Here is a 23,792-nt window from a genome sequence, read left to right on the forward strand (position 1 = left end):
TCCTCACTGGCCCAAGTGGGACTAATTTAGGGGGATGGATTTTCCCCCTAAATTGATTTTTTATGTTTTATTTTATTGTTATTTACGCTTTATACCGTATTTTATGCTTTTTTCTTTTGCTTTTTTCTTTGTAGAACCAATTAAGTGTTTTAAATTTGTTGTTAGCTGCCCTGAGCCCGGTTTCCTGAACCAGGAATCATAGAATCATAGAATCATAGAATCATAGAGTTGGAAGAGACCACAAGGGCCATCGAGTCCAACCCCCTGCCAAGCAGGAAACACCATCAGAGCACTCCTGACATATGGTTGTCAAGCCTCTGCTTAAAGACCTCCAAAGAAGGAGACTCCACCACACTCCTGGGCAGCAAATTCCACTGTCGAACAGGAAGGGCGGGGTATAAATAAAAAATTATTATTATTATTATTATTATTAAAGCTTATGGTAATGCTTATGTAGGAGCTTGGGAAAATTGCATCCCTGAGGCTCTTGTAGTTTGGCAGAAGTAGATTAAGCTATTGGGATTGTGTGAGAATTGGGAAGAGAACTCTTAAATGGACTTCCCCTGTCTATTCTCAGCTTAAATGCAGGCATGCAAGACATGATCACAGGCTGCCATTTGAAGAGATTGGCTATAGAACTGTGGTTAAGCTGGAAAATGCCCTTTGACTATTCTGAGCCTAAATAGATTTGCTGTTGGAGTTACAGTTACAGTCATAAAGCTCCAAAGTTCTTCCCCGAAGCAAGTTTGAGCTGGTACGGAATTGTTCAAAACACAAGATCAAATATATTATTCTGTGAACCTCCCCGAGACCTCAGGTTATAGGGCAGTATATAAATTCAATAAATAATAATAATAAAGCTAGAGCAACTCGCCATTGAGGAAACATTACAACATTTGGGACTATTCTTTGCCAAAAAAAAGGCAAGGGTGTTTGGGCAGTGGGAATGTGGCAGAGGTATTTAAAACTATTCCTGATGCAGATGAAGTAGAGAGTTTGCCTCCCTTCCTCATACTAGAACTCAGGGGCATCCAATAAAGCTGAATACAGTGGTACCTCAGGTTACAGATGCTTCAGGTTACAGACGCTTCAGGTTACAGACTCCGCTAATCCAGAAATAGTACCTCGGGTTAAGAACTTTGCTTCAGGGTGAGAACAGAAATCGGGCGGCGGCGGCGTGGCAGCAGTGGGAGGCCCCATTAGCTAAAGTGGTACCTCAGGTTAAGAACAGTTTCAGGTTAAGAACGCACCTCCGGAACGAATTAAGTACGTAACCAGAGGTACCACTGTAAATTGTACATCCCCTCATGCAGGATGGATCTCTAAGTGGCTACTAGTCATAATGACTGTGTCTTTCCATCCCCTTGATATCTTGGTTGCCATTTTCTGAACCTTTTATAGCACTATAATAGCTTTTTTTGGGATAAGGTGACCAGAACTCAACACGTTATTCTGAATGTGGTCACACCATAGGTTTGTGTAATGGCATTATGATACTGGCAGTTTTATTTTCCATTGCTTTTCAAACCATCCCTTTTTGCCTTTTTCATGGTTGCCACACATTGTGTTGACATTTTCATCGAGCTTATCCAATATGCTTAGAAATGTTTCATATTATGGTATTATTTTGTCCAACACTGAGCTATATCAATTTCTATATTTCAATTACTCTCTCTGTATTCAGAAAAGCATGAATAGGATCAATATTCCTGCTAACCAGTCAATTATTATTGTTTACCTACCTACCCTGATATACTACTTTCCTTTTGCAGAAAGGCTTTTGGGTGGAGAGCAGGAGAGAGCAGGATACTATTATTGACAAAAATCAAAGCATTTTATTAGTTTGCTATTTCATTTAGGATCTTGAGAAAAGCAGATATGACAGAGGTAATGGCATCAGTGAAGGCACCATACCTTTTTGCCTCTAGGAAAGAAGACAAAACAATGATGGGAATATGCCCTTTTGCTGCTTAGGGAAAGCAGTTGAAGGCAGGTTGGTTGGGTGAAAGGCCAGAGGCAGATCTGCAGATCACCTGCAATTTGTGTAGCTTAATCTGCTTGCAGCCCTTACTCTCTGTGATACTGTGCACTTTTCTTTTCCTTTTTCTCTTTCCTAAATACGACAGGTTGCAAAAGCAGCATTTCAGAGGAACAACGATGCCTTGGATGCTGCGCTATTTTACCTCGCGATGAAGAAAAAAGCAGTGGTGTGGGGTCTGTTTCGGTAAGTTCCATTAACTTGGCCTTTCCTTCTTCCCTCGCGGGTGGCGCTGTGGTCTAAACCACTGAACCCCTTGGGCTTGCCGATCAGAAGGTTGGCGGTTCAAGTCCCCGCGACGGAGTGAGCTCCCATTGCTCTGTCCCAGCTCCTGCCAACCTAGCAGTTCCAAAGCACGCCAGTGCAAGTAGACAAATAGGCGCCGCTGCGGTGGGAAGGTAAATGGCATTTCCATGCGCTCTGGTTTCTGTCATGGTGTTCCATTGCATCAGAAGTGGTTTAGTCATGCTGGCCACATGACTCGGAAAGCTGTCTCTGGACAAACACCGGCTCCTTCAGCCTGAAAACAAGATGAGCGCTGCAACCCCATAGTCGCCTTTGACTGGACTTAACCGTCCAGGGGTCCTTTACCTTTATCTTACCTTCCCTCGAAAAAGAACCCAGTTAGGATATAGGCGAAAGCTTGTATAAAATTATGGGGGCTTGTGCCACTTTTCTTGTTGATACTCTGCTTCCTGTGCAATCCTTCACGTTGACTCAGCAGTGAGTCCCACTGAGTTTTGATGGGCCTTACCTCTGGGTGAATGTGCATAGAAGGTGCAGCCCTAATGGAAATCTCTCTCTCTCCCTTTGTTTTCCAACACAGGTCTCAGCATGATGAGAAAATGACACAGTTCTTCAGCCATAATTTCAGTGAAGATAGATGGCGCAAAGCAGCTTTGAAAAATGCTTTTGCTTTGCTGGGGAAACAGCGCTTTGAGCAGTCGGCTGCCTTTTTCTTGTTGGCTGGGTCACTAAAGGATGCTATTGAGGTATCGTTGCCCCAAAATACATGGGTGTTTTTGTTGTGGTGGTTTATAGGTTCTTCTGTTCATTCATATATCTGTAGTACAGTCGTACCTTGGTTATTTGACAGCTTAGTTCTTGAACGTTTTGGCTCCCCAACGCCGCAAACTCCTTGGAAGTGAGTGTTCTGGTTTACAAACTGTTTTTGGAAGCCGAACGGCCAACGTGGCTTCCGATTGACTGCAGGAGCTTCCTGCACCCAATCAGAAGCCATGTTTTCGTTTCTGAACATTTTGGAAGTCGAGCGGACTTCCAGAATGGATTCCGTTCGACTTCCAAGATATGACAGTAGTCTCTTCCCTTCTCCCAAATTTTATTTATTTATACTTTTCAAGTATGTACATTTCACTCATTTTATACATTTCACTAATTTTACTTTTATATTGACATTTCAAAACTTGGACCCATCTTCCTTTTGCGACTCTAAATTGTTTTAAACTGTTTTTCACGTGGTGTTATATTCATTGCAACCTGCCCTACGCGTAATAAATAAACGCAGAAAAATGTGTGCTTATGGAACCTTGATGTTCGTTTTCTCCACAGGTGTGTCTTGAGAAGATGGAAGACGTCCAGCTAGCTATGGTTATCGCTCGTCTGTATGAATCCGAATTTGAGATCTCCTCCACCTATACAGCCATCCTTTATGAGAAGATATTGGGCTGTGAGAAAGATGGAAGTGGATTCAGCTGTGCAAAACTGCACCCGGACCCTTTCCTGCGAAGTCTTTCCTACTGGGTAATGAAAGAGTACACTAGAGCACTCGACACTTTACTGGAACAAACACCAAAGGAAGATGATGAAAACCCAGGTAAAGTCTGTTTCAGATCAGGGGTGTAGCGTGCTGGGGGAGGGGCAGCTGGGCCGAGTCCCGGGCGCACAATTCGGAGGGGATGCGAACCAGGCGTTCCCCCACAGGGATCCCCTACCATCCCCACATTGTCTGGGCCTGGCCTTGCCGCTATATCCCCAGCACCCTCACTGAATGGCTGCCCGGCCAACGTTGAGAGGATTTACCTGCCAAGGGCCGTGTTGGCCAGTTCGGCACTCCCATGCGCAGGCACACAAGTGGTACACCGTGGCCCTGCGAACCCTCCGTGCCCCACACTTGCCTGGCAGTGTTGGCAGCAAAGGCTAGGTTGATGCAATGGATTTTATGTTCACCCTCTGTGCCACACCCAAAGGCCGCAACGCCACTGTTTCAGATTGTTAGGAAAGCCTCAGTCTTGGAAGGAATGCTGCTTCATTTCATTTACTTATTTAAAGCACTTGGTTGGTTGGTTTTTTCCACTGCCCTGTGCCAAAAAGACCCTCAAGGCAACTTGCAGCAAAAATATAACACAAATAAAATAGAAACTTGCAGAGAACAAACGGAAATGAACAATAAAAACAATATAACAACCAGGCACTAAATACAAAGGAAGCAAACAAAAATTAAAGCCCCAGCAGCCCTACAACATTGTCAGTGATCACGGTTATATAAATCTACTTAATAAATTATATATAATGTATTGCTAAGTAATAATAATCACCATTAGAAAGAGAAAAGCCAATAAATAGCTCCAAAGCTCCAAAACAAAAAATTAAGAATCAAATAATGGGCCAGAATATTGTGGAGTGACCATAGATCTCTGCTTGTTAGACTATATTCTGAACCTCCCGTTTCTGATGTTCTGGCCATTGTCACATTTTGCAACCTAACGAGACCTGATTTTGTGAAGCAGTTTCTCCATTTGTTTACAGCAGGGGAGTCACAAAACCTTTTTGGCGTTGGAAGAATCACATCAGGGACCCATGTTTTTTAAAAAGGAATATTAAAATTGAAAACCATTTTAAAAGCCATTTGTGGGCGCACAAAAACATGTTGACATCACAGTGGAATACCTATGGGACCAGTTAGAAAGAAGGGTTTTTGTTTTTGTTTTTTTAATATAAGAATTTATTTATCTTTTGACAAGGGGGAAAAAATCCTTTTGGCATCCCGATAGTTCAAGGGGGGAGTTCATCGAACCAGTCATTAAAACTTACAGTTTTTTCAATGACAAATTTAGGACGAGGTCTTGGGGTTGGCAAAGAAATGGGGTGCCAGATGCAACCCACAGGATAGTCCCCCCTGATTTACATGTATGTATCCCCCCCTGCTCTAACCCCAAAGACTTTCCAGAGCTGCTTTAAATTACCATAGCCTTTATGACTATTTCTGATGTGTCACTAATCTGATTTCTCTAGTCATTGTCAAATCGTGCAATCCTGTGGTCTTCAGTTTCTACAACTACCTTCGCACTCACCCCTTGCTCATCCGAAGAAATTTTTGCCTGCCCGATGGGGCCTTTGCCACTTTGGGATTGCAAGCCGAGAAAAGCTTGATTGACAGAATCAATCTTATTGAGAGAAAGCTGTTTTTCACTACTGCAAATGCTCATTTTAAAGTGGGGTGTCCCGTTCTAGCCCTCGAAGTCCTTTCCAAGCTCCCCCAAATAAGCAGCAAATCCAATATCTTCATCAAGACAGAAGAAGCCGGTGAGAGTCCTGCTGCGCAGAACGGTGTGAAATTGGAACCAAAGGCGTCGGGCGAAGGCAGTGCTGCAGACTGGTCGCAGCCCGGAGAGAGCTCAGCGGATTTGACGAGTCAGATGGAGTCCGCAGCCCTCATTGACTGGAGTGAGCCGGCAATAACGTTTGAGGATGAGCCTCTGAAATTGGACTGGGGGGAAGACAAAAGCAGCTCGCAGGAAGAGGAGGAGGAGGATGGTTTGCAAATGAAGGGCTCGAAACAGGAACCAGAAAGTGCAAAGCAGGCCGGGAGAAGCCCGGACGACGATGCTTATATCGACGACATCGAAGTTGACGTGATCGCTGAGCAGCTGAAGTTCAGAGCGTGCCTCAAAATCCTCATGACGGAGCTCAGAACGTTGGCCACCGGCTACGAAGTCGACGGAGGGAAGCTCCGCTTCCAGCTCTACAACTGGCTGGAGAAGGAAATTGCTGCTTTGCACGACATCTGCAACCACGAAGCGCGCGGGAAGGGCGAGGGTGAAGCAAGTGCCCAGATAAACGGAGACCTCCTTGACCGCGAAGAAGTGGGGGACAAGGGGGACATCGGCTCGTACGAGCGGCACCAGATCGAGCGGCGTAGGCTGCAAGCCAAGCGCGAGCACGCAGAGCGGCGAAAGTGGTGGCTGCAGAAGAACCAAGCTCTCCTGAGGGTTTTCCTAAGCTACTGCAGTCTCCACGGGGCACAGGGTGGCGGTCTTGCCTCTGTGAGAATGGAGCTCAAGTTTCTGCTGCAAGAATCTCAGCAGGTAAGGCCCAGTTTCCATTCTCTTTTTTTATTGGCTATTACAAAACAAAACAAAAACATCTTGAAGGTCCCAGGCCACAGGGAGGTTAGGCTGGCTTCAACTAGAGCCAGGGCTTTCTCGGCTGTGGCTCCAATCTGGTGGGACGCTCTGTCACAAGAGACTAGGGCCCTGCGGGACTTGACATCTTTCCGCAGGGCCTGCAAGACAGAGCTGTTCCACCAGGCCTTTGGCCAGGGCACAACCTGAGTCCCTCCTTTGGCAATCTTCACAGAACTCTAGCCCAATGGTTGCCATCAATTTGATTTGAATTAATTTTATAATGAAATGATTTTAGAATGTTGTATTATTTTATTGTGGTTAGCCACCCTGAGCCCGTCTTTGGCTGGGGAGGGCAGGATATAAATAAAATTTATTATTATTAATTATTATTATTATTATTATTATTACTACTACTATTATACAGTGGTACCTCGGGTTACATACACTTCAGGTTACATACACTTCAGGTTACAGACTCCGCCAGCCCAGAAATAGTACCTCGGGTTAAGAACTTTGCTTCAGGATGAGAACAGAAATCGCACAGTGGTGGCGTGGCAGCAGCAGGAGGCCCCATTAGCTAAAGTGGTACCTCAGGTTAAGAACAGTTTCAGGTTAAGAACAGACCTCCAGAACAAATCAAGTACGTAACCAGAGGTACCACTGTAAATTGTACATATACATATATTCTTGATTTCTCTGCAACATAAATTCTTAACGCATTATGCATCTTCGCATACAAATCTTTTTCCACCCGTGACTTCCCACCACCTCACTGCAGCTTTCATTTTACAGATCTTCTTCTTACTGTGTTCATTATTCTTTACTTCATTCAATCCTCCCAATTCTTTCTCTTTCCATTGTACTCTTTACAAGATTTAGTCAAAACATAACCAGGATATAGTTTGAGAACAATGTTTTTTCATGTAATCTCTTACACATAGCCAGTCTTTTTTGGCTTTTTGTGTGGGTTGGCCTCTAATTACCTCCGTCATTCTTGCCAACTCTAAATATTCACAAAATTTGAGTTGCGAGAATGGTAATAGCAAAGAATTGGAAAGGGGATAGCGTTTTACCATTCTCGCCACCATCATGGTGTACAAAAATACTTTCTTTTTCCCTCAGGGATGTTAATATCCATAATTCCCAGGAGGAAGGCTTCTGGTTTTTTTATCAAATGTGATTTTAAGCATTTTTTTCAATTTGTCGTAGACAGAGTTCTAGAATTTTTTAATTTTGTTACACACCCACCACATATGTAACATCATTCCCTCCTCATTGTTACACCTCCAGCATTTGATTTCAATTTATAATTTTTTGCCAGTTTATTGTATAACATGCCGTGAACTTAATATCCTTTTGCCAGAACCTTTCCCAGTGTTCTATCTGTATTGGGTAACCAAAATCCATTGCCCATTTTACCATTGGCTCTTTTATCTCCTCGTCTTTTAACTCCCAGTCCAATAAAACTTTATAAGTCTTTGATAACAATTTCTTATTATTTTGTAGTAATTCTTTTTCTATTTCTGAGATTTCTTTTTGGAACCTGATTTTAATGTCTAATTTAAACACCCAATTCAATCGATGGTACTGAAACCAATCTGTGCATAGCTGTCTAATTTCCTTGAATTTTTTAAATTTAAGTTTACCCGCTTCTTCTTTCAATACAGTGGTGCCTCGCAAGACGAAATTAATTCATTCCGCAAGTTTTTTCTTCTTGCGAGCTTTTCGTCTTGCGAAGCACGGTTTCCCATAGGAATGCATTGAAAATCAATTAATGCGTTCCTATGGAAACCACTTGCCAGGCTGGCGGTGCGGAGAAGGGCTTTTCTCCCCACCGCAAGCCTTCAGGACAGGTACGGGAACAGAGGGGAAGGGGCGCAGCGCTTCTCCTCTGTTCCCGGGGCTTGCGGTGGGAGGAGGGTTTTTCCTCCCCACCGCCAACATTCAGAACAGCATTCTGAATGTTGGCGGTGGGAAGGAAAACCCTCCTCCCACCGCAAGTCTTCAGGACAGCCATCCGAAGGCTGGCGCGGGGAGAAGGGCTTTCCGCCCCACTGCCAGCCTTCGGAGGAGCCTTCCGAAGGCTGGCGCGGGGAGAAGGGCTTTCCACCCCACCGCCAGCCTTCGGAGGAGCCTTCCGAAGGCTGGCGCGGGGAGAAGGGCTTTCCGCCCCACCGCCAGCCTTCGGAGGAGCCTTCCGAAGGCTGGCGCGGGGAGAAGGGCTTTCCGCCCCACCGCCAGCCTTCGGAGGAGGTCCGAGGACAGTGGGGAAGAAGCGCTGCGCTTCCCCGCTGTCCCGGAGATTTCCCTATGGGCTTTCGTCTTGCGAAGGAAGCCCATAGGGAAATTCGTTTTGCGAAGCGCCTCCAAAACGGAAAACCCTTTTCCGTCTTGCGAGGCGTTCGTCTTGCGGGGCACCACTGTATAGGTTCCCCGTTTCCCTTTCATATTCTTTTTCTTTACTGAGATGCCTTCTAATTGTGAGAGCCACCACAGTGTTTTAGGTTCCAAGAGATTTTTATATCTTCCCCAAACTTTGAATAGGGGTTTTCGTATTACAGTGGTACCTGGGGTTAAGAACACTCGTTCCAGAGGTCCGTTCTTAACCTGAAACTGTTCTTAACCTGAGGTACCACTTTAGCTTATGGGGCCTCCCACTTCTGCCGCACCGCTGCTGCACAATTTCTGTTCTCATCCTGAAGCAAAGTTCTTAACCCGAGCTACTATTTCTGGGTTAGCAGAGTCTGTAACCTGAAGCATCTGTAACCCAAGGTACCACTGTATATGATTTAAGAATCCTCTGTGGACTTTAACCTTATTATAGCATAGATACAAGTGCCAACCATAACTGTTGTCCCAACCTTTGAGATCCTGTATATCAGTATTCTTCAGTACCATACATTCTTTAATCCAGCACAGACATGCGGCTTCAAAGTACAACTTTAAGTCTGGCATGGTGAAACCACCCCTCTCATTTACTTCTGTCCATAATTTCTATTTTATTTGTGGTTTTCCCCCCTGCCAGATAAATTTAGAAAGTTATTTTGGCCAATCTTTAAAGGGAGCTTGTCCTATTGTTTGAAAAAGAAATAGCATTTTGGGCAATGCATTCATTTTTATGGCTGAAATTCTGCCCCATAATGACAATTTTAACCTACTCCAGGTCTCCATATCTTAATTTCTTTCCAAATTTTATTGTAGTTATTGTTATATTTTTTGAGGTTAGCCAAATACCCAGATACTTTCCTTTTTTTGCAATTCTTGCTTTCCTTGTTCATCCATATTTTTAACCAAGAGCTTTGTTTTTTTCTTATTTACCGTATTTTTTGCTCTATAAGACTCACTTTTTCCCTCCTAAAAAGTAAGGGGAAATGTGTGTGTGTCTTATGGAGCGAATTCAGGCTGCACAGCTATCCCAGAAGCCAGAACAGCAAGAGGGATTGCTGCTTTCACTGCACAGCGATCCCTCTTGCTGTTCTGGCTTCTGAGATTCAGAATATTTTTTTTTCTTGTTTTCCTCCTCCAAAAACTAGGTGCGTCTTGTGGTCTGGTGCGTCTTATAGAGCGAAAAATACGGTAATTTGAAACCTGAAACTTCACCAAATTCATATATTTTCTCTAACGTTTTAACAGTACATTCTGTTGTGGCCCTCTACATACTTGCTGGACAACAACTCCCATCAGCCTTGACCTTAACCTACGCTGGCTAGGGCTGATGGGACATGTTGTGTGATCTCAGAGTGCTGTGATGCTCGTAGTCATGTGACACTTTTTGGGGCTGTGTTTTTGTTCCACTAGGAAACGACAGTCAAGCAACTCCAGTCGCCCCTCCCGTTACCCACCACGCTACCGTTACTGTCGGCAAGCATTGCTTCAACAAAAACGGTTATAGCCAATCCTGTGCTGTATTTAAACAACCACATTCACGATATCCTTCATACTATTGTGCAGATGAAAACGCCACCCCACCCTAATGTTGAAGATGTAAAGGTAACGAAAGGGGAAATGAGCTTTTAGAATGTGAAGAGTATGGTTTGATGCATGTTGTAGCAAGAATCCAGGTAGCTTGTCATGGTCATAGAGTGGTATTGTGGGCATGGGAGCCTTGGTTCAGATCCTAAACAGAGCAGAATTGAGCTAATATTTGAGAGCCAGTGTAGTTGGAGTGCTGGACTAAGGGTTTGGATCTACGCTCGGCCATGAGATTTGCTGGGTGACTTTGGGCCAGTCCCAGTCTCTCAGCCTAACCTCCCTCACAGGGTCGTTGTGAGGTTAAACATGGACGTGGTTGGCGCTGTGGTCTAAACCACTGAGCTTCTTGGGCTTGTCAATCAGAAGATTGGTGGTTTGAATCCCTGTGACAGAGTGAGCTCCCATTGCTCTGCCCCAGCTCCTGGCAACCTAGCAGTTCGAAAGCACACCAGCGCAAGTAGATAAATAGGTACCGCTGTGGAAAGAAATTAAACAGCGTTTCTGTGAGCTCTGGTTTCCGTCACAGTGTTCCGTGGCGCAAGAAGCAGTTTAGTTCTGCTGGCCACATGACCCAGAAAGCTGTCTATGGACAAACGCCGGGTCCCTTGGCCTGAAAGCGAGAGGAGCGCCACAACTCCATAGTTGCCTTTGACAGGACTTAACCATTCATGAGTACTTTAAAAAAGAAAAACCATGGAGAAGAAAGGTGAACCATATACACCACCTTGAGCTCCTTGGTAGAAAGCAAGATATAAATGAAAAATAAATAAATGAAAAAAGAGTCGTATACACACAGGGGTTTTATGGTGTAAGCCCTCTGCTTCAATGGAGTAGGACTGTACCTGCCTGACATTTGCATGTGTCCTAGGTAAAGGTAAAGGGACCGCTGACCATTAGGTCCAGTCGTGGCCGACTCTGGGGTTGCGGCGCTCATCTTGCTTTATTGGCCGAGGGAGCCGGTGTACAGCTTCCGGGTCATGTGGCCAGCATGACCAAGCCACTTCTGACAAACCAGAGCAGCGCACGGAAACACCGTTTACCTTCCCGCCATTTACCTTCCCACCTATTTATCTACTTGCACTTTGACATGCTTTCGAACTGCTAGGTTGGCAGGAGTAGGGACCGAGCAACGGGAGCTCACCTCGTCGCGGGGATTTGACCACCAGCCTTCTGATCGGCAAGTCCTAGGCTCTGTGGTTACGCCACCCTTGCATGTGTCCTATGGCAAAGCAAATCCTTGCTTTGTGCAGGGCTCAGACTGAATACTAAAGAGCAACAAATCCCTGAACCCCACATAAGAGCAGCAGTTCTGTTCTACTTGCAAGATCTGCTGAAAGGGGTGCATCTTTAGTTACTCCGAACCCACAAAAGGCTTAAAAGACTGGGTATTTTATTTCTTGGGTAAAAAGGTAAAGGACCCCTGGACAGTTAAGTCCAGTCAAAGGTAACTATGGGATGTGGTGCTCATCTCGCTTTTCAGGCCAAGGGAGATGGCATTTATCCGCAGACAGCTTTCTGGGTCATGTGGCCAGTAGGACTAAACCGCTTCTGGCTCATCGGGACACTGTGATGAGTGCTAGAGCACATGGAAACGCCGTTTACCTTTTTTTCATGGACACTTTCTGCCTCTCATGCACAGCCACACCTCCAAAACAGCAGCTTTTCATGGAAGATCAGTTTGCCCAAAAGTTCAGTGCCATGCTAGTTTGCAAAAGTATATATTAATTACACCCCTGTAAAATAAATGCTGTATTTTCCCTCTTTTAGGTGCATACCCTCTATTCATTAGCCGCTTCCCTTTCTGCATCTATTTACCAAGCCTTGTGTGACAGCCACAGCTACAGGTAATCTCTTTTCTGTGCTTAGTAGGTTGTATGAGGACTCTCTGCTTCTGATCAGGGACAGTCTAATAATTCTAAAATTAAAAAGGGAGATTGTAAATTGTAGTCCACAGTAGTCATAAACTGTGTAGTCACTTGCTTTATATAGTCTCATTTTGCTTGTTTGTGACGGTTGTTCTGAATGTTGACAGTGTTTTTAAGGCACTAAGCTTATTGTATGAGGATGCAATCAGCATTTTTAAAAAGGCTGCTTCTCCCAACTAGTGTGGTAGAGTAAAGAGCCCTGGTATCAGTTTATTTTTAATGAAGAGAATAATTACATAGACACTGATCAGAAGAATAAAGAAGCTTTCTGCCTTATTATAAATAGGAATCTTTGGATGAAACCTGGTTGGTGCTCATGGAAAGGGTTTTGATCCAGAAGTGGTGTCCACTAATAGAAGAAGAAGGGAGGTTATTTTTGCCTGTTTCTCCTGCAGTCGCTCCACCGACTTTTCTGAAGGGTTCCCTCACTGTCTGGAGCCGATCTGGGGGGGATGCAGGGAGAAGGGGTAATTGGCCAAAAATATCTTCCTTCTCCTTCCGTTAGCAGACACTCCACTGGATCAAAAGCCTTTTTGTGACTTGGATTCTAAGGTAGGTTCAGCAAGTTCATGGAAGGAAAGTTTGCCCCACCCCACCCCATTCTGTCTCTTCAGCCACCCGCTCTGGGGAGTTGGGGGGGTGGCTGCTGGAGGAGGAAAGGGATAGAAGCTTGCTTAAGTTAACTTATCTTTAGATCCATGCCCAGTTTGGGGCTGACTCCTTCCTCTCCCAGCAACCCTCACTCTCTAAAGAGGCCAAAGAGCATGGGAAATGATGCAGACAGAAAAAGACATGAAACTTTCCTTTGGTGAACCGCCTTACGCTTCTTACCTTAGGATCATATTCAGTGAGTCCAAATGCACCAGTTGGAGCCCACCCTTTGAAATTGAAACTCAATTGCCATTTTTTGTCACATTAACAACAACAAAATCAAACTTGTTTTTAGCAGTCAGACCGAAACAAATCAGTTTACAGGAATGGTTTATCAAGGACTGCTGTTGAGTGACCGTCGCAGACTGAGGACGGAGAGCATTGAAGAGCATGCTACACCGAATTCGTTGCCTGCACAGTGGCCTGGTAAGACAATTCACCTTCCCTAACAATATCATGCAAGTGCTTCAATAGGTGTACATCAAACCTTGGTTGTCGAACAGAATCCATTCCGGAAGTCCGTTCGACTTCCAAAAACATTTGATAACCAAGGTGCGGCTTCCGATTGGCTGCAGGAGCTCACTGCATGCAATCGGAAGCCACCAAAGCTGTGTTGGACGTTCAGCTTCCAAAGAACATTTGCAAACCAGAACACTTACTTCTGGGTTTGTGGCGTTCGGGAGGCAAAACATTAGAGTCGCAAGGCATTCAGGATCCAAGGCACAGCTATAAAGGCTCGATTCAAAAACCAAACCAAACCATGAAGTTGAGGAAGCTTAACTACTGTTAGGCACAATGCCTGCATTGTCAAGCCATTGTTTGTTTTCATATACTGCTAGCAGTGAGTGGCTATGTGGCTTGAATTCCTGCATGTAGTTAAGATTCTGTTTTCATTCTTCTACTGGATTTCTTCACTGGCCAGTTATGAATGACCACCTGTAGATCATCTGGGAACCATATAGATATATGGGAAAAAGAGTTAGATAAAATCACTGTAAATTGTTGTGATGATTCAGAGAAAAAATCACTATAAATTGTGATGATTCTGAGGTTTAATTTGAAATCAAGCTGAATTTGAGTTTGTTGGTGTCTCTGGCAACCTCTCTTACATCACGGATGTTGGCTCATATTATGGATGTATGAGGTATATTGTTTTATTGGTACTGTCGCCACAGGTTTGTCATGGCCAGGGGTCTGCAACCTTTAAGACAAAAAGAGCCACTTGGCCCCGTTTCCGAAGAAAAACAACAACTGGGAGCCGCAAAACCATTGCGACATTTTAAAAAAATATAACATGCCTTTATCAGTGGCTGGCCTACCGGGGGTCCAAAACAGGGACGTCATCTTCCTCCTCGCAGTCGTAGACCTGCATGCGCGCCGCTGCCCTCCGATCTGACAGCGGGCGGGAAGGTGACGTCGGGACGGTGCGTGACTGATGCACGCACCGCCCACATGCGATGTCACAGCCAGTACAGCACCCACCACAGTGGGGAGTGTCGGGGCGCACAAATCACCTCCTCCCCTCGCTAGTATCTGCCCCGGAGCCACGGCAAAGGTGTAAAAGAGCCACATGCGGCTCCGGAGCCGCGGGTTGCAGACCCCTGGTCATGGCCTTTGGCTAGAACAATAAACTTAAATTGTATAATAATTAGGGGAGGGCTAAGATTTGATTCATATAAATTAGCACAGGTATGTTAACTTATACTGAGTCAGATCCATGGTCTGTCTAGCTCAGTATTGCCTGCACTGACTGGCAGCGGCTCTCCAGGATTTCAGGTTGGAGTTTTTCCCAGCCCTACCTGGAGATGGCAGGAATTGAACTGGAAAACTACTGCTGAGCTACAACTCTTCCCCTGTATGCAAGTTGCGTTCAGATTTACCGTATTTTTCACTCCATAAGGCACGCCGGACCATAAGGCGCACCTAGTTTTTAGAGGGGGAAATCAAGAAAAAAATCTTATCCCCCCCCCCAGCCCCAAAGAGCAAAGAAGCCAAGACAGCGAGCGGGATCCATCCCTCTCGCTGTCTTGGCTTCCTCTTTAGCCGCGCGCAACCTCTCCAGCCGGGAGCGGCTGCGCGCGGTTATGGCAATACCCCCACCTCCCGCAAAAGCCCACAGGAGCCGTGACCCTTTAAGGAGCGTGCAGCTCCTGCGGGCTTTTCTACGAGGAGGGAGAAGGGACTGACTGGCCGTGTCAGTCCCTTTTCCCTCCTGGGGAAAAGCCCGCAAGAGCTGCGCGGAGCTTGTGTGCGGCTCTTGGGGGCTTTTCCTGCCTGCCTCCCCCCTGCATTCGCTCCATAAGACACACACACACATTTCCCCTTACTTTTTAGGAGGGAAAAAGTGTGTCTTGTGGAGCGAAAAATACGGTATGTGATGGGCAAGGGCCCCTTTTCAGTAGCAAGCAGTGCCTCTGCATATAGGCTCACTTCAGCTTGATGGAAACCCTGCAAATCATGCGTACAGAGCCTACGTGCATGGAGCTTGCCAAAAGTGGAAAGCACAATCCTGATCTCTCACACAGGCACAGCTTTCTTTACTGTCTGCCTGCACGGGGCTTATGTGATTACTGAAACACTGCTTGGATGAAACAAGCCGGCTGCACGATATGCCCAGTTTACAAGGAGATCCTGTTGAATTTGCTAATGCCATCAATGTCTGAGTAATGAGGGGATTTGAAAAGCTTCTTTGAGGTAGAACTTCAACTGTTTTTCACTGTCCAAGTGAAGACACTTCCTTGGCAAAACTTGGAAGCATAATCTAGAAAGCACGTGCTTTCCTCAGGAGACAGATTTGATATCTGATTTCTGCTTGGTAATAGTTTTTAGCTCCAGTTTATTGTAATGCTGCTTTTATAAATGGGGTGGAGGTAGTGGTTTTGTATTGTTTTAATGTAACTGTTTTTTTCTTTTTTTATATAGAAAATTCAGAACAGTAGCTATTGGGTATCTTAATAACTTGGTACATATATAAAATGGATTTCCCAATTTTGTCTTCAAAATGTAATTTGGAAGGAGGCTGGAGAAAGTTCTGTTCAATACACATTCTGTCATCTGGACACTTTGGGTTCATGTTTGCATGATCATATCTCGGCGCATTAAGTGGAGATAGTTCTATTATTCTTATTGCTGTTATCCATTTCTAAGCAGTTCACAAGTGTAGACCACTTTAAAAAAGCATGTATAATTAAAATGCACACTATAACAATTTGATGAAAACATTAAAATAAGCATCTACTATTCAAATGTATAGGGACGTGGGTGGCGCTGTGAGTTAAACCACAGAGCCTAGGACTTGCCGATCAGAAGGTCGGCGGTTCAAATCCCCACAACAGGATGAGCTCCCGTTGCTCAGTCCATGCTCCTGCCAACTAGCAGTTCGAAAGCAAGTGCAAGTAGATAAATAGATACTGCTCCGGCGGGAAGGTAAACGGCGTTTCCATGCTTCTCTGGTTCGCCAGAAGCGGCTTAGTCATGCTGGTAACATGACCCGGAAGCTGTACGCCGGCTCCCTCGGCCAATAAAGCGAGATGAGCGCCGCAACCCCAGAGTCGGCCATGACTGGACCTAATGGTCAGGGGTTCCTTTACCTTTATTATTCAAATGTATAATTAAGCAAGCAGTTAAAAGAGGAGATTCCAGTCAGGAGACCAGAAGGATGCTTGTCTAAACAGGTGTGCCTTCAAGAGCCGGTGGTGTGCCAATACTGATGGTGCCTCTCATATTTCAGCAGGGAGAATGGACAAACACATCATAATCTAATGTGCCCATCATCTCTTCTCATCTTTGTTTTTGCAGGTGTGAGCTCACTCATAAACCTCTTAAATACAGCCCAGGATGAGGACCAGCCAAAGCTAAATGTCTTGCTTTGTGAAGCTGTTGTAGCAGTCTACCTAAGCCTGCTGATACATGCTCTGGCTACCAACGCTTGCAACGAATTGTTTCGACTAGCAGCCCACCCCTTGAATAACCGAATGTGGGCTGCTGTCTTTGGAGGAGGAGTAAAACTTGTGATCAAACCAAGGCGGCAGTCGGAAAATATTCCAGGTAGCGTATCTCCTAGGAGACTGTAAACGCGGGTGGCGTGGGAGGCATTGGGAATGAGAATTTTGTGAGTTACAATACAAACTTCAAAGCACAGTCCTGGAATCTAGAACACTTTTTCTTATACTCCTTTTGAGCTTGGGGGTATTTTGTTCCATCACAGCACTGTGGAAGCATTTGATGTTCTTGAAGCATCCTCCTGCATCAGGGATGGAGAACATGTAGCTCTCTGGATATTTGTAGGACTCCAAATCCCATCAACCCCAGCCAGCATGGCCATTGACTGGGGTTGGTGGGAGCTGTAGTCCAGGAATATCTAGAGGGCCACAGGGTCCTCATCCCTGTCCAGTACGATGGGAAAAGGTCTTCAGAGGCCCCTCGACTGCATGATTTTAAGGGTCGATGGTATACATTTCTCTGTTTGTGAAAGGGGGGCTGCTCCACAAACACACTTTGGACGTTTACCATCCTGGCTTGCTGAACTAAAGCTTAGCAAGGCAGGAATGAGCACCAAGCCTGCACATTCCACCTTTGCCCTGCCGATACCCCCCTTTGCATGTTGGTTTCAGCGTTCTGATCCTGATTAACTTAAGCTGCTGTTTCCTGTTGCATCCCAAATGAGAAAGTGTGATCTAATGCCATTTTACTAGCTGGCATCCTCTAGGGGGAAGAAACTGACAATACCTGCCAAGCTACCAGTAACTCATCAAATGTAAACTCCTGTAAAATAAGCCATTTCCCAATGTATTTTTCACTTCATCGGGTTTAAACCACTTTGACAGCTAAAATAAAAAAAAATCCTTCCAGTAGCACCTTAAAGACCAACTAAGTTAGTTCTTGGTATGAGCTTTCGTGTGCATGCACACTTCTTCAGATACACAGTTAGTTCTTGGTATGAGCTTTCGTGTGCATGCACACTTCTTCAGATACACAGTTAGTTCTTGGTATGAGCTTTCGTGTGCATGCACACTTCTTCAGATACTAAGTTAAGAACTAACTTAGTTGGTCTTTAAGGTGCTACTGGAAGGATTTTTTTTTATTTTGACTATGGCAGACCAACACGGCTACCTATCTACAACTGGAACTTTGACAGCTGTTATTCATCTCAACCCTGTGTGCAGAAGGCTTCTGATTTTCAGTTTTGGCAGTATTCGTGAGCTGGTCTACCAGCAGCCTTTTGATTATATTATGCACACAGCACTTTAAATAGATTGAATTTCCTGCATGCAAACACTGAGGGTTGCATCCAGTGTCCTACTCAGAGTAGTCCCACTGAGATGCATGAATAGCCATTCCCATTAACCTGAATGGGATCTGCTCCAAGTAGGGCTAGCATTGATACTTTACCAGAATTTACGTTAGCTTCACTGCATAGATGTGTTACTTTCAGTGGGATTTATTTTCAAGTGAACATGCATAGGACCTGGTTGTTTGGAACTATATTCTGAGTTGGAATTATACTCTTTTTAAAGGCCTAACTGCCTAGTGGGAAAAGGCTGTACAGATGAACACTTCATAAATGTGTTGGCTAGGAATCCAGAGTTTGCGTTAGAGGAAACTGACACAGTGAGACTTCCTGCCCACTGCAGCCCGCTGTGCCCCTTAGGAAGTATGTGGTATTTGTGACAGGGATGGATGCATTGGAAAGCGAGAATAGGAGGAAATCAGGTGAACACAGCTTGCACAAGAACATTTTCAGCATAAATCGTCGCCTTATTTATATGCGACTTCTCCATTTTAAAAAAAACTGTGCTCAAAGCAACACACAGCAACCAGAACAATACCATATATCACAAAATCAACAAATGCAAGAATGATCTCATAATAAGAGCATCAATAAAGCAGCTACATAGAGTACAGTGGTGCCCCGCAAGACGAATGCCTCGCAAGACGGAAAACTCGCTAGACGAAAGAGTTTTCCGTTTTGGAGGTGCTTCGCAAAACGAATTTCCTATGGGCTTGCTTCGCAAGACGACAATGTCTTGCGAGTTCCTGCTGGTTCCCCCCCCCCTTTTTTTCTAAGCCGCTAAGCCGCTTATCAGCTGATCCAATCAGCAGATAAGACGCTAATAGCGCTAATCCGCTAATCTGTCAATGGGCTTGCTTCGCAAGACAAAAAAACCGCTAGACAAAGAGAATCACAGAACGGATTCTTTTCGTCTTGCGAGGCACCACTGTATCACAAAATCAACAACTGCAAGAATGATCTCATAATAAGAGCATCAATAGAGTAAATGTAACAGCATACAAGAAAAGAACAAACCCCAATGTTTCAGTAGCAAAAGCAGCAAGGGAGTTTGGTCTCGGACAAATCCTAGAAAGACTGGCATGCAGAATATAGATGTCACCATACAAGACCATTCAGATACTAGTAAAAGTGCAGTGCAAGTACCTAATTTGTTCTTAGGCCAAGGATTTATGCCCTGAAAATACCAGCCTTACTTCTATAGCCCTTATGACCACAAGGAAAGGCTTGACTGTCTGTGGGCAACGAGTTTTAAAATCTCAGGAGATGCTAAGTAAGGATTCCAGGGGGTGAGCTTTCGGTCTGTCTCCTTGCCCTTTTTTCTCCCTGACGAAAAAGGGACAAATTGCATGCAAAAATATAGTATATATGTTCTTGCAGAGCTGGTATAGTGATTGATATATACATCCATGTTTTGTATGCTCTCAGAATACACGCAGATGCTTTTCCCATTTGTTTACCGCCTCTGAGCCTCCAAGCTGCCGCAGACAATAAAGTAATCAGTCTCCTAATCTGTTCAATTCAGATAAACCGCAGTGCTTAACCACCAACGTAGAAAACGTAGTGTCCTTAAAAAGTCTGCAGTCATCGCACCAGGTTGCTTTATCAAATAGCAATGAAATGGCTTCTGGCTGTGACTCAGAGCGTCTATGCCAGAAGGATGGTGAGAGAATCTGGGTGCTGATTGCTGTGCGTGTTTTGTTTTCCATTAGAAATATGTTCCAAACTGGATATTTTTGGCATGGATTTTTGTTTTTCGCTTTCCTGTTTTTGGAAGATGCCCTCCTCCTTTATCTTCTGCGTTCTCTTTTCTTCATAACTGGGGGTTTATGAAATGGGCTTATCATAATGGAGACCAATCTTTGATCTGCGTTTATTACTTTTGGATCAGTTTTTGGTGTGCTGCCTGTTACCTGCAAGTTCTTTTTATACTTAACTACTAAGGGCTATCTCCCCTGCTCTCTTTGGTTGCCGATAAAGTAATCAGTCTCCTAATCTGTTAAATTCAGATAAACCACAATGCTTAACTTCTTTGTCCACACTGAGCACGTTTGTGAAGTTTATATGCATGATCTTATTTTTTTATTTCTCATTTGTCCCATTGTGATCATACTTCTGCAGCAGTTATGCTTGCAGTTTTAGACAACAAACCCCCTTACTCTTGCAAGCTCTTAACTTAATTTATTTACCAATATTTATACGCCACTTAGTAAAATATACATATCTGAGCAGTTCACAAAAGTGATATGAAATATTCATTAAAGAGGGATGTATTCAAAATGAATATATACTTTTAGAAGAACATTTTTATTTAAAACGGGCCTCTCACTTCTATTATAGTTTGACTCTTACCCTGACAAAAATTAAAATACTTATTAAAAATATTAATAGTGAAGTAGCTATGAAATCAGAAATGGGTGCATATATTGGGTTGTTTGTGTGTGCTTTTGTGTGTGTTGTATTTTTATGTTAGTAGATTTTCAGATCTTGGAAAATTTCAGCTCTGGCTACTTTTTTCGTTTTAGTTGACATCTCTCTCCTTCTCCCTCTCTCCCTTTCCCTCTCTATATATTTAATTTTAAACAACTGGTTGTAGAGTTAATTTCCACAATGCCTCCTCCCTGTCTCATTCCACAATGCCCTTTTCCCTTCTAATGAAGACAAATTTCTTTAAATCTAGTAGCTGATCCAGTTTCTGATGATACAAAGGACGATAATGAAGGTCTGTAAAGATGTGCACTGTAGCCAGACGTTACTTGTGTGTAGGAATGGGTAGTCAAATCGGTTTGACCGGTCAAGTGATTCCCCGTTATTTCATCATGGTCAAATATTGTCAGATATTCAATGAATCTTAAGAATTGCCTTGTGGACAAGTGGCAAAGTAAGCCTTAGCTATTGACCATCTGTTGTATACCCAGGGAGATGCAAGTTTCAAATGGAACAGAGGTGTGTAAATTTGGCAGAAGAGGTGAATCGCAAAAGCATTGACTGCCTACCTAACTGCATTCAGAAGGGATACGGGTGGTGCTGTGGTCTAAACCACTGAGCCTCTTGGGCTTGCCGATCGGAAGGTCGGTGGTTCAAATCCCCACAACAGGCCTCACCTGGAGTACTGTGTCCAGTTCTGGGCACCACAGTTCAAGAAGGACACTGACAAACTGGAACGTGTCCAGAGGAGGGCAACCAAAATGGTCAAAGGCCTGGAAACGATGCCTTATGAGGAACGGCTAAGGGAGCTGGGCATGTTTAGCCTGGAGAAGAGGAGGTTAAGGGGTGATATGATAGCCATGTTCAAATATATAAAAGGATGTCACATAGAGGAGGGAGAAAGGTTGTTTTCTGCTGCTCCAGAGAAGCGGACACGGAGCAATGGATCCAAACTACAAGAAAGAAGATTCCACCTAAACATTAGGAAGAACTTCCTGACAGTAAGAGCTGTTCGACAGTGGAATTTGCTGCCAAGGAGTGTGGTGGAGTCTCCTTCTTTGGTGGTCTTTAAGCAGAGGCTTGACAACCATATGTCAGGAGTGCTCTGATGGTGTTTCCTGCTTGGCAGGGGGTTGGACTCTATGGCCCTTGTGGTCTCTTCCAACTCTATGATTCTATGATTCTAGGTTGAACTCCCATTGCTCTATCCCAGCTCCTGTCAACCTAGCAGTTAGAAAGCACACTAGTGCAAGTAGATAAATAGGTACCACTGCGGCAAGAGGGTAAACGGACTTTCTATACATTCTGGCAGTCATCACGGTCCTCCATGCTCAAGTAGCGATTCAGTCATGCTGGCCTCATGACCTGGAAAGTTGTCTATGGACAAATGCTGGTTCCCTCGGCCTAAAAAGCAAGATGAATGCTGCACCCCATAGTCCCCTTTGACTGGACTTAGCCGTCCAGGGGTCCTTTACCTTTTACCTTTTTTGTTGACTTTCTTTTTCTTTTGCAATTGCTATGCTAATTTCAATGTAACTTCATCTTTAACTGTGTTATAACTGTTTGCCATAACACAGCAGGTTCCTGGACTTTAATAGCACTATAGAAGAGAAACTTTTGTTAGCACACTGTAATGAATATAGGGGTTGCTCGTGCGTAAGTTGCCGCCACTCCTGGCTATGTTGCCTTGTTAAACCCTTTCTGTCTGGACAGCCCTTCACTTCGTGGCTGCCTCAGTCACTAGCAGAATCCGTCAGTGGGCATTTCTTAAACCTTTTCCAGCATAAAAGCTGTTTGACGCCAAGTCTCCTCCTACTCTCCCTGCACGGAAGTCTTCTGCGCAGGGAGGGTGTGGGTAGCGGAGGACCCGTGCTCTCCCCGCTGGTGTCCAGCGAAGAGTCCTGGAGCCCTCTCGCCGATTCCCCCATCTGCCCCCCTTTATCCCTGGTGTTGCGCTGATTTCCTTCCCCCGCTGAGCTGCCTCTCTCCCTGCTGGGTCCCTCTCCAGCATCACTTGAGAGCCTTCCCTCCGCCTCTGGCTCCGATGTCAGTTCCCTGACACACACAAATATGAACCACTGAATTTTTAAAAAAATGAAAATATCTCTCCTTATTGTTTCACAGTAACATGCTTCCCTGCCCCCTTTCATTTTATTTTTGTAATCGGAGTAGACGTCTAAACTGTTGAGGATGTAAACCTTTTTGGTACTTTTCCTGATAAATTGATTTTTTTTTTAAATAAGAAAATTGACTGGTGTTTGACAATATTTGACCAGTGTTAGATGAGTCAGCCTGTTGACTATATTTTGGCTGTCTTAATTCCTAGCCCCACCTGTGTTAGAGAGAAGATCTGTACTTTTAAAATTTGAGCACATTTTGTTTCGAAAGTAAGTGTAATCTTCAGTACAGCTTGACCAGGGTTTGGGAGAGGGGAAAATAATTCAGTTTTATCTGCATGACGTTAACATTGAACAAATGCCTAAGTAGCATTGTAAGGAAATGCAGTTCTAAAACTAGGAGGCTTCTCTGATCAAATTAATTTACGTATTGCTGTTTTTTCTCATCACATACGAAGTAGCTTTCCACTTGCATAGGATCTGTCTGAAGATTACAGTTATCTCTGCCCTTCCCCCTTTTTTTAAGGTATGGACTTCGTACCAAAGAGCTTTATCACTGATTGTTTTATGCTTTCAGTCTAACAACTCTTGATTACTTGTGCACTTTTGATTAGGATTGAAATGCACACCCACATCATGATTAAAAGTGCCAGTTCGTGGCCACTGTTGTAGCTATTAAAACCCCTCTACATTCAGCCCCTCCAGTTCCTTCGGAAGAAATGGACAAGCATCGCCGCAGATTCAACATGAGAATGTTAGTGCCAGGAAGGCCAGTCAAAGACAGTGTTGTCCCTCCACCTGTGCCTGCAGAAAGACCGTCTTACAAAGAAAAATTCATCCCTCCGGAACTCAGCATGTTGGACTATTTTGTCGCAAAGGTAATTCTTTTTGTTTATCTCAAGTATGCCTGATTCCCCTCCCTCCCTTTAAACGAAGGCAGCAGCGCCCATCATCACCTTTAAAAAGTTAAACTAAAGTATCATTTATGCAACTTTGCTCCTTGCAAAC

General features: G+C 44.4%; 1 protein-coding gene across 11 annotated transcripts in view; it reads left to right on the forward strand.

Moving 5' to 3' along the window:
- DMXL2 (Dmx like 2) overlaps window positions 1-23,792 on the forward strand; it is a 431,281-nt gene that overhangs the window by 382,361 nt on the left and 25,128 nt on the right. For 5 of the 11 annotated variants that reach the window (XM_083475457.1, XM_083475454.1, XM_083475458.1 and 2 more), the window contains 10 exons: window positions 2,127-2,224; window positions 2,865-3,030; window positions 3,608-3,872; window positions 5,291-6,363; window positions 10,201-10,392; window positions 12,142-12,218; window positions 13,246-13,376; window positions 16,749-16,997; window positions 20,921-20,962; window positions 23,481-23,662. In XM_083475457.1, the coding sequence (XP_083331583.1) occupies window positions 2,127-2,224; window positions 2,865-3,030; window positions 3,608-3,872; window positions 5,291-6,363; window positions 10,201-10,392; window positions 12,142-12,218; window positions 13,246-13,376; window positions 16,749-16,997; window positions 20,921-20,962; window positions 23,481-23,662 (2,475 nt within the window). The remainder of the gene's footprint in view (window positions 1-2,126; window positions 2,225-2,864; window positions 3,031-3,607; window positions 3,873-5,290; window positions 6,364-10,200; window positions 10,393-12,141; window positions 12,219-13,245; window positions 13,377-16,748; window positions 16,998-20,920; window positions 20,963-23,480; window positions 23,663-23,792) is intronic. The other 6 variants (XM_083475461.1, XM_083475460.1, XM_083475464.1 and 3 more) reach the window with 3 other exon arrangements.

The sequence above is a fragment of the Podarcis liolepis genome (assembly GCF_965112155.1).
Source record: "Podarcis liolepis genome assembly, chromosome: 14".
NCBI classification, from domain to species: domain Eukaryota; kingdom Metazoa; phylum Chordata; class Lepidosauria; order Squamata; family Lacertidae; genus Podarcis; species Podarcis liolepis.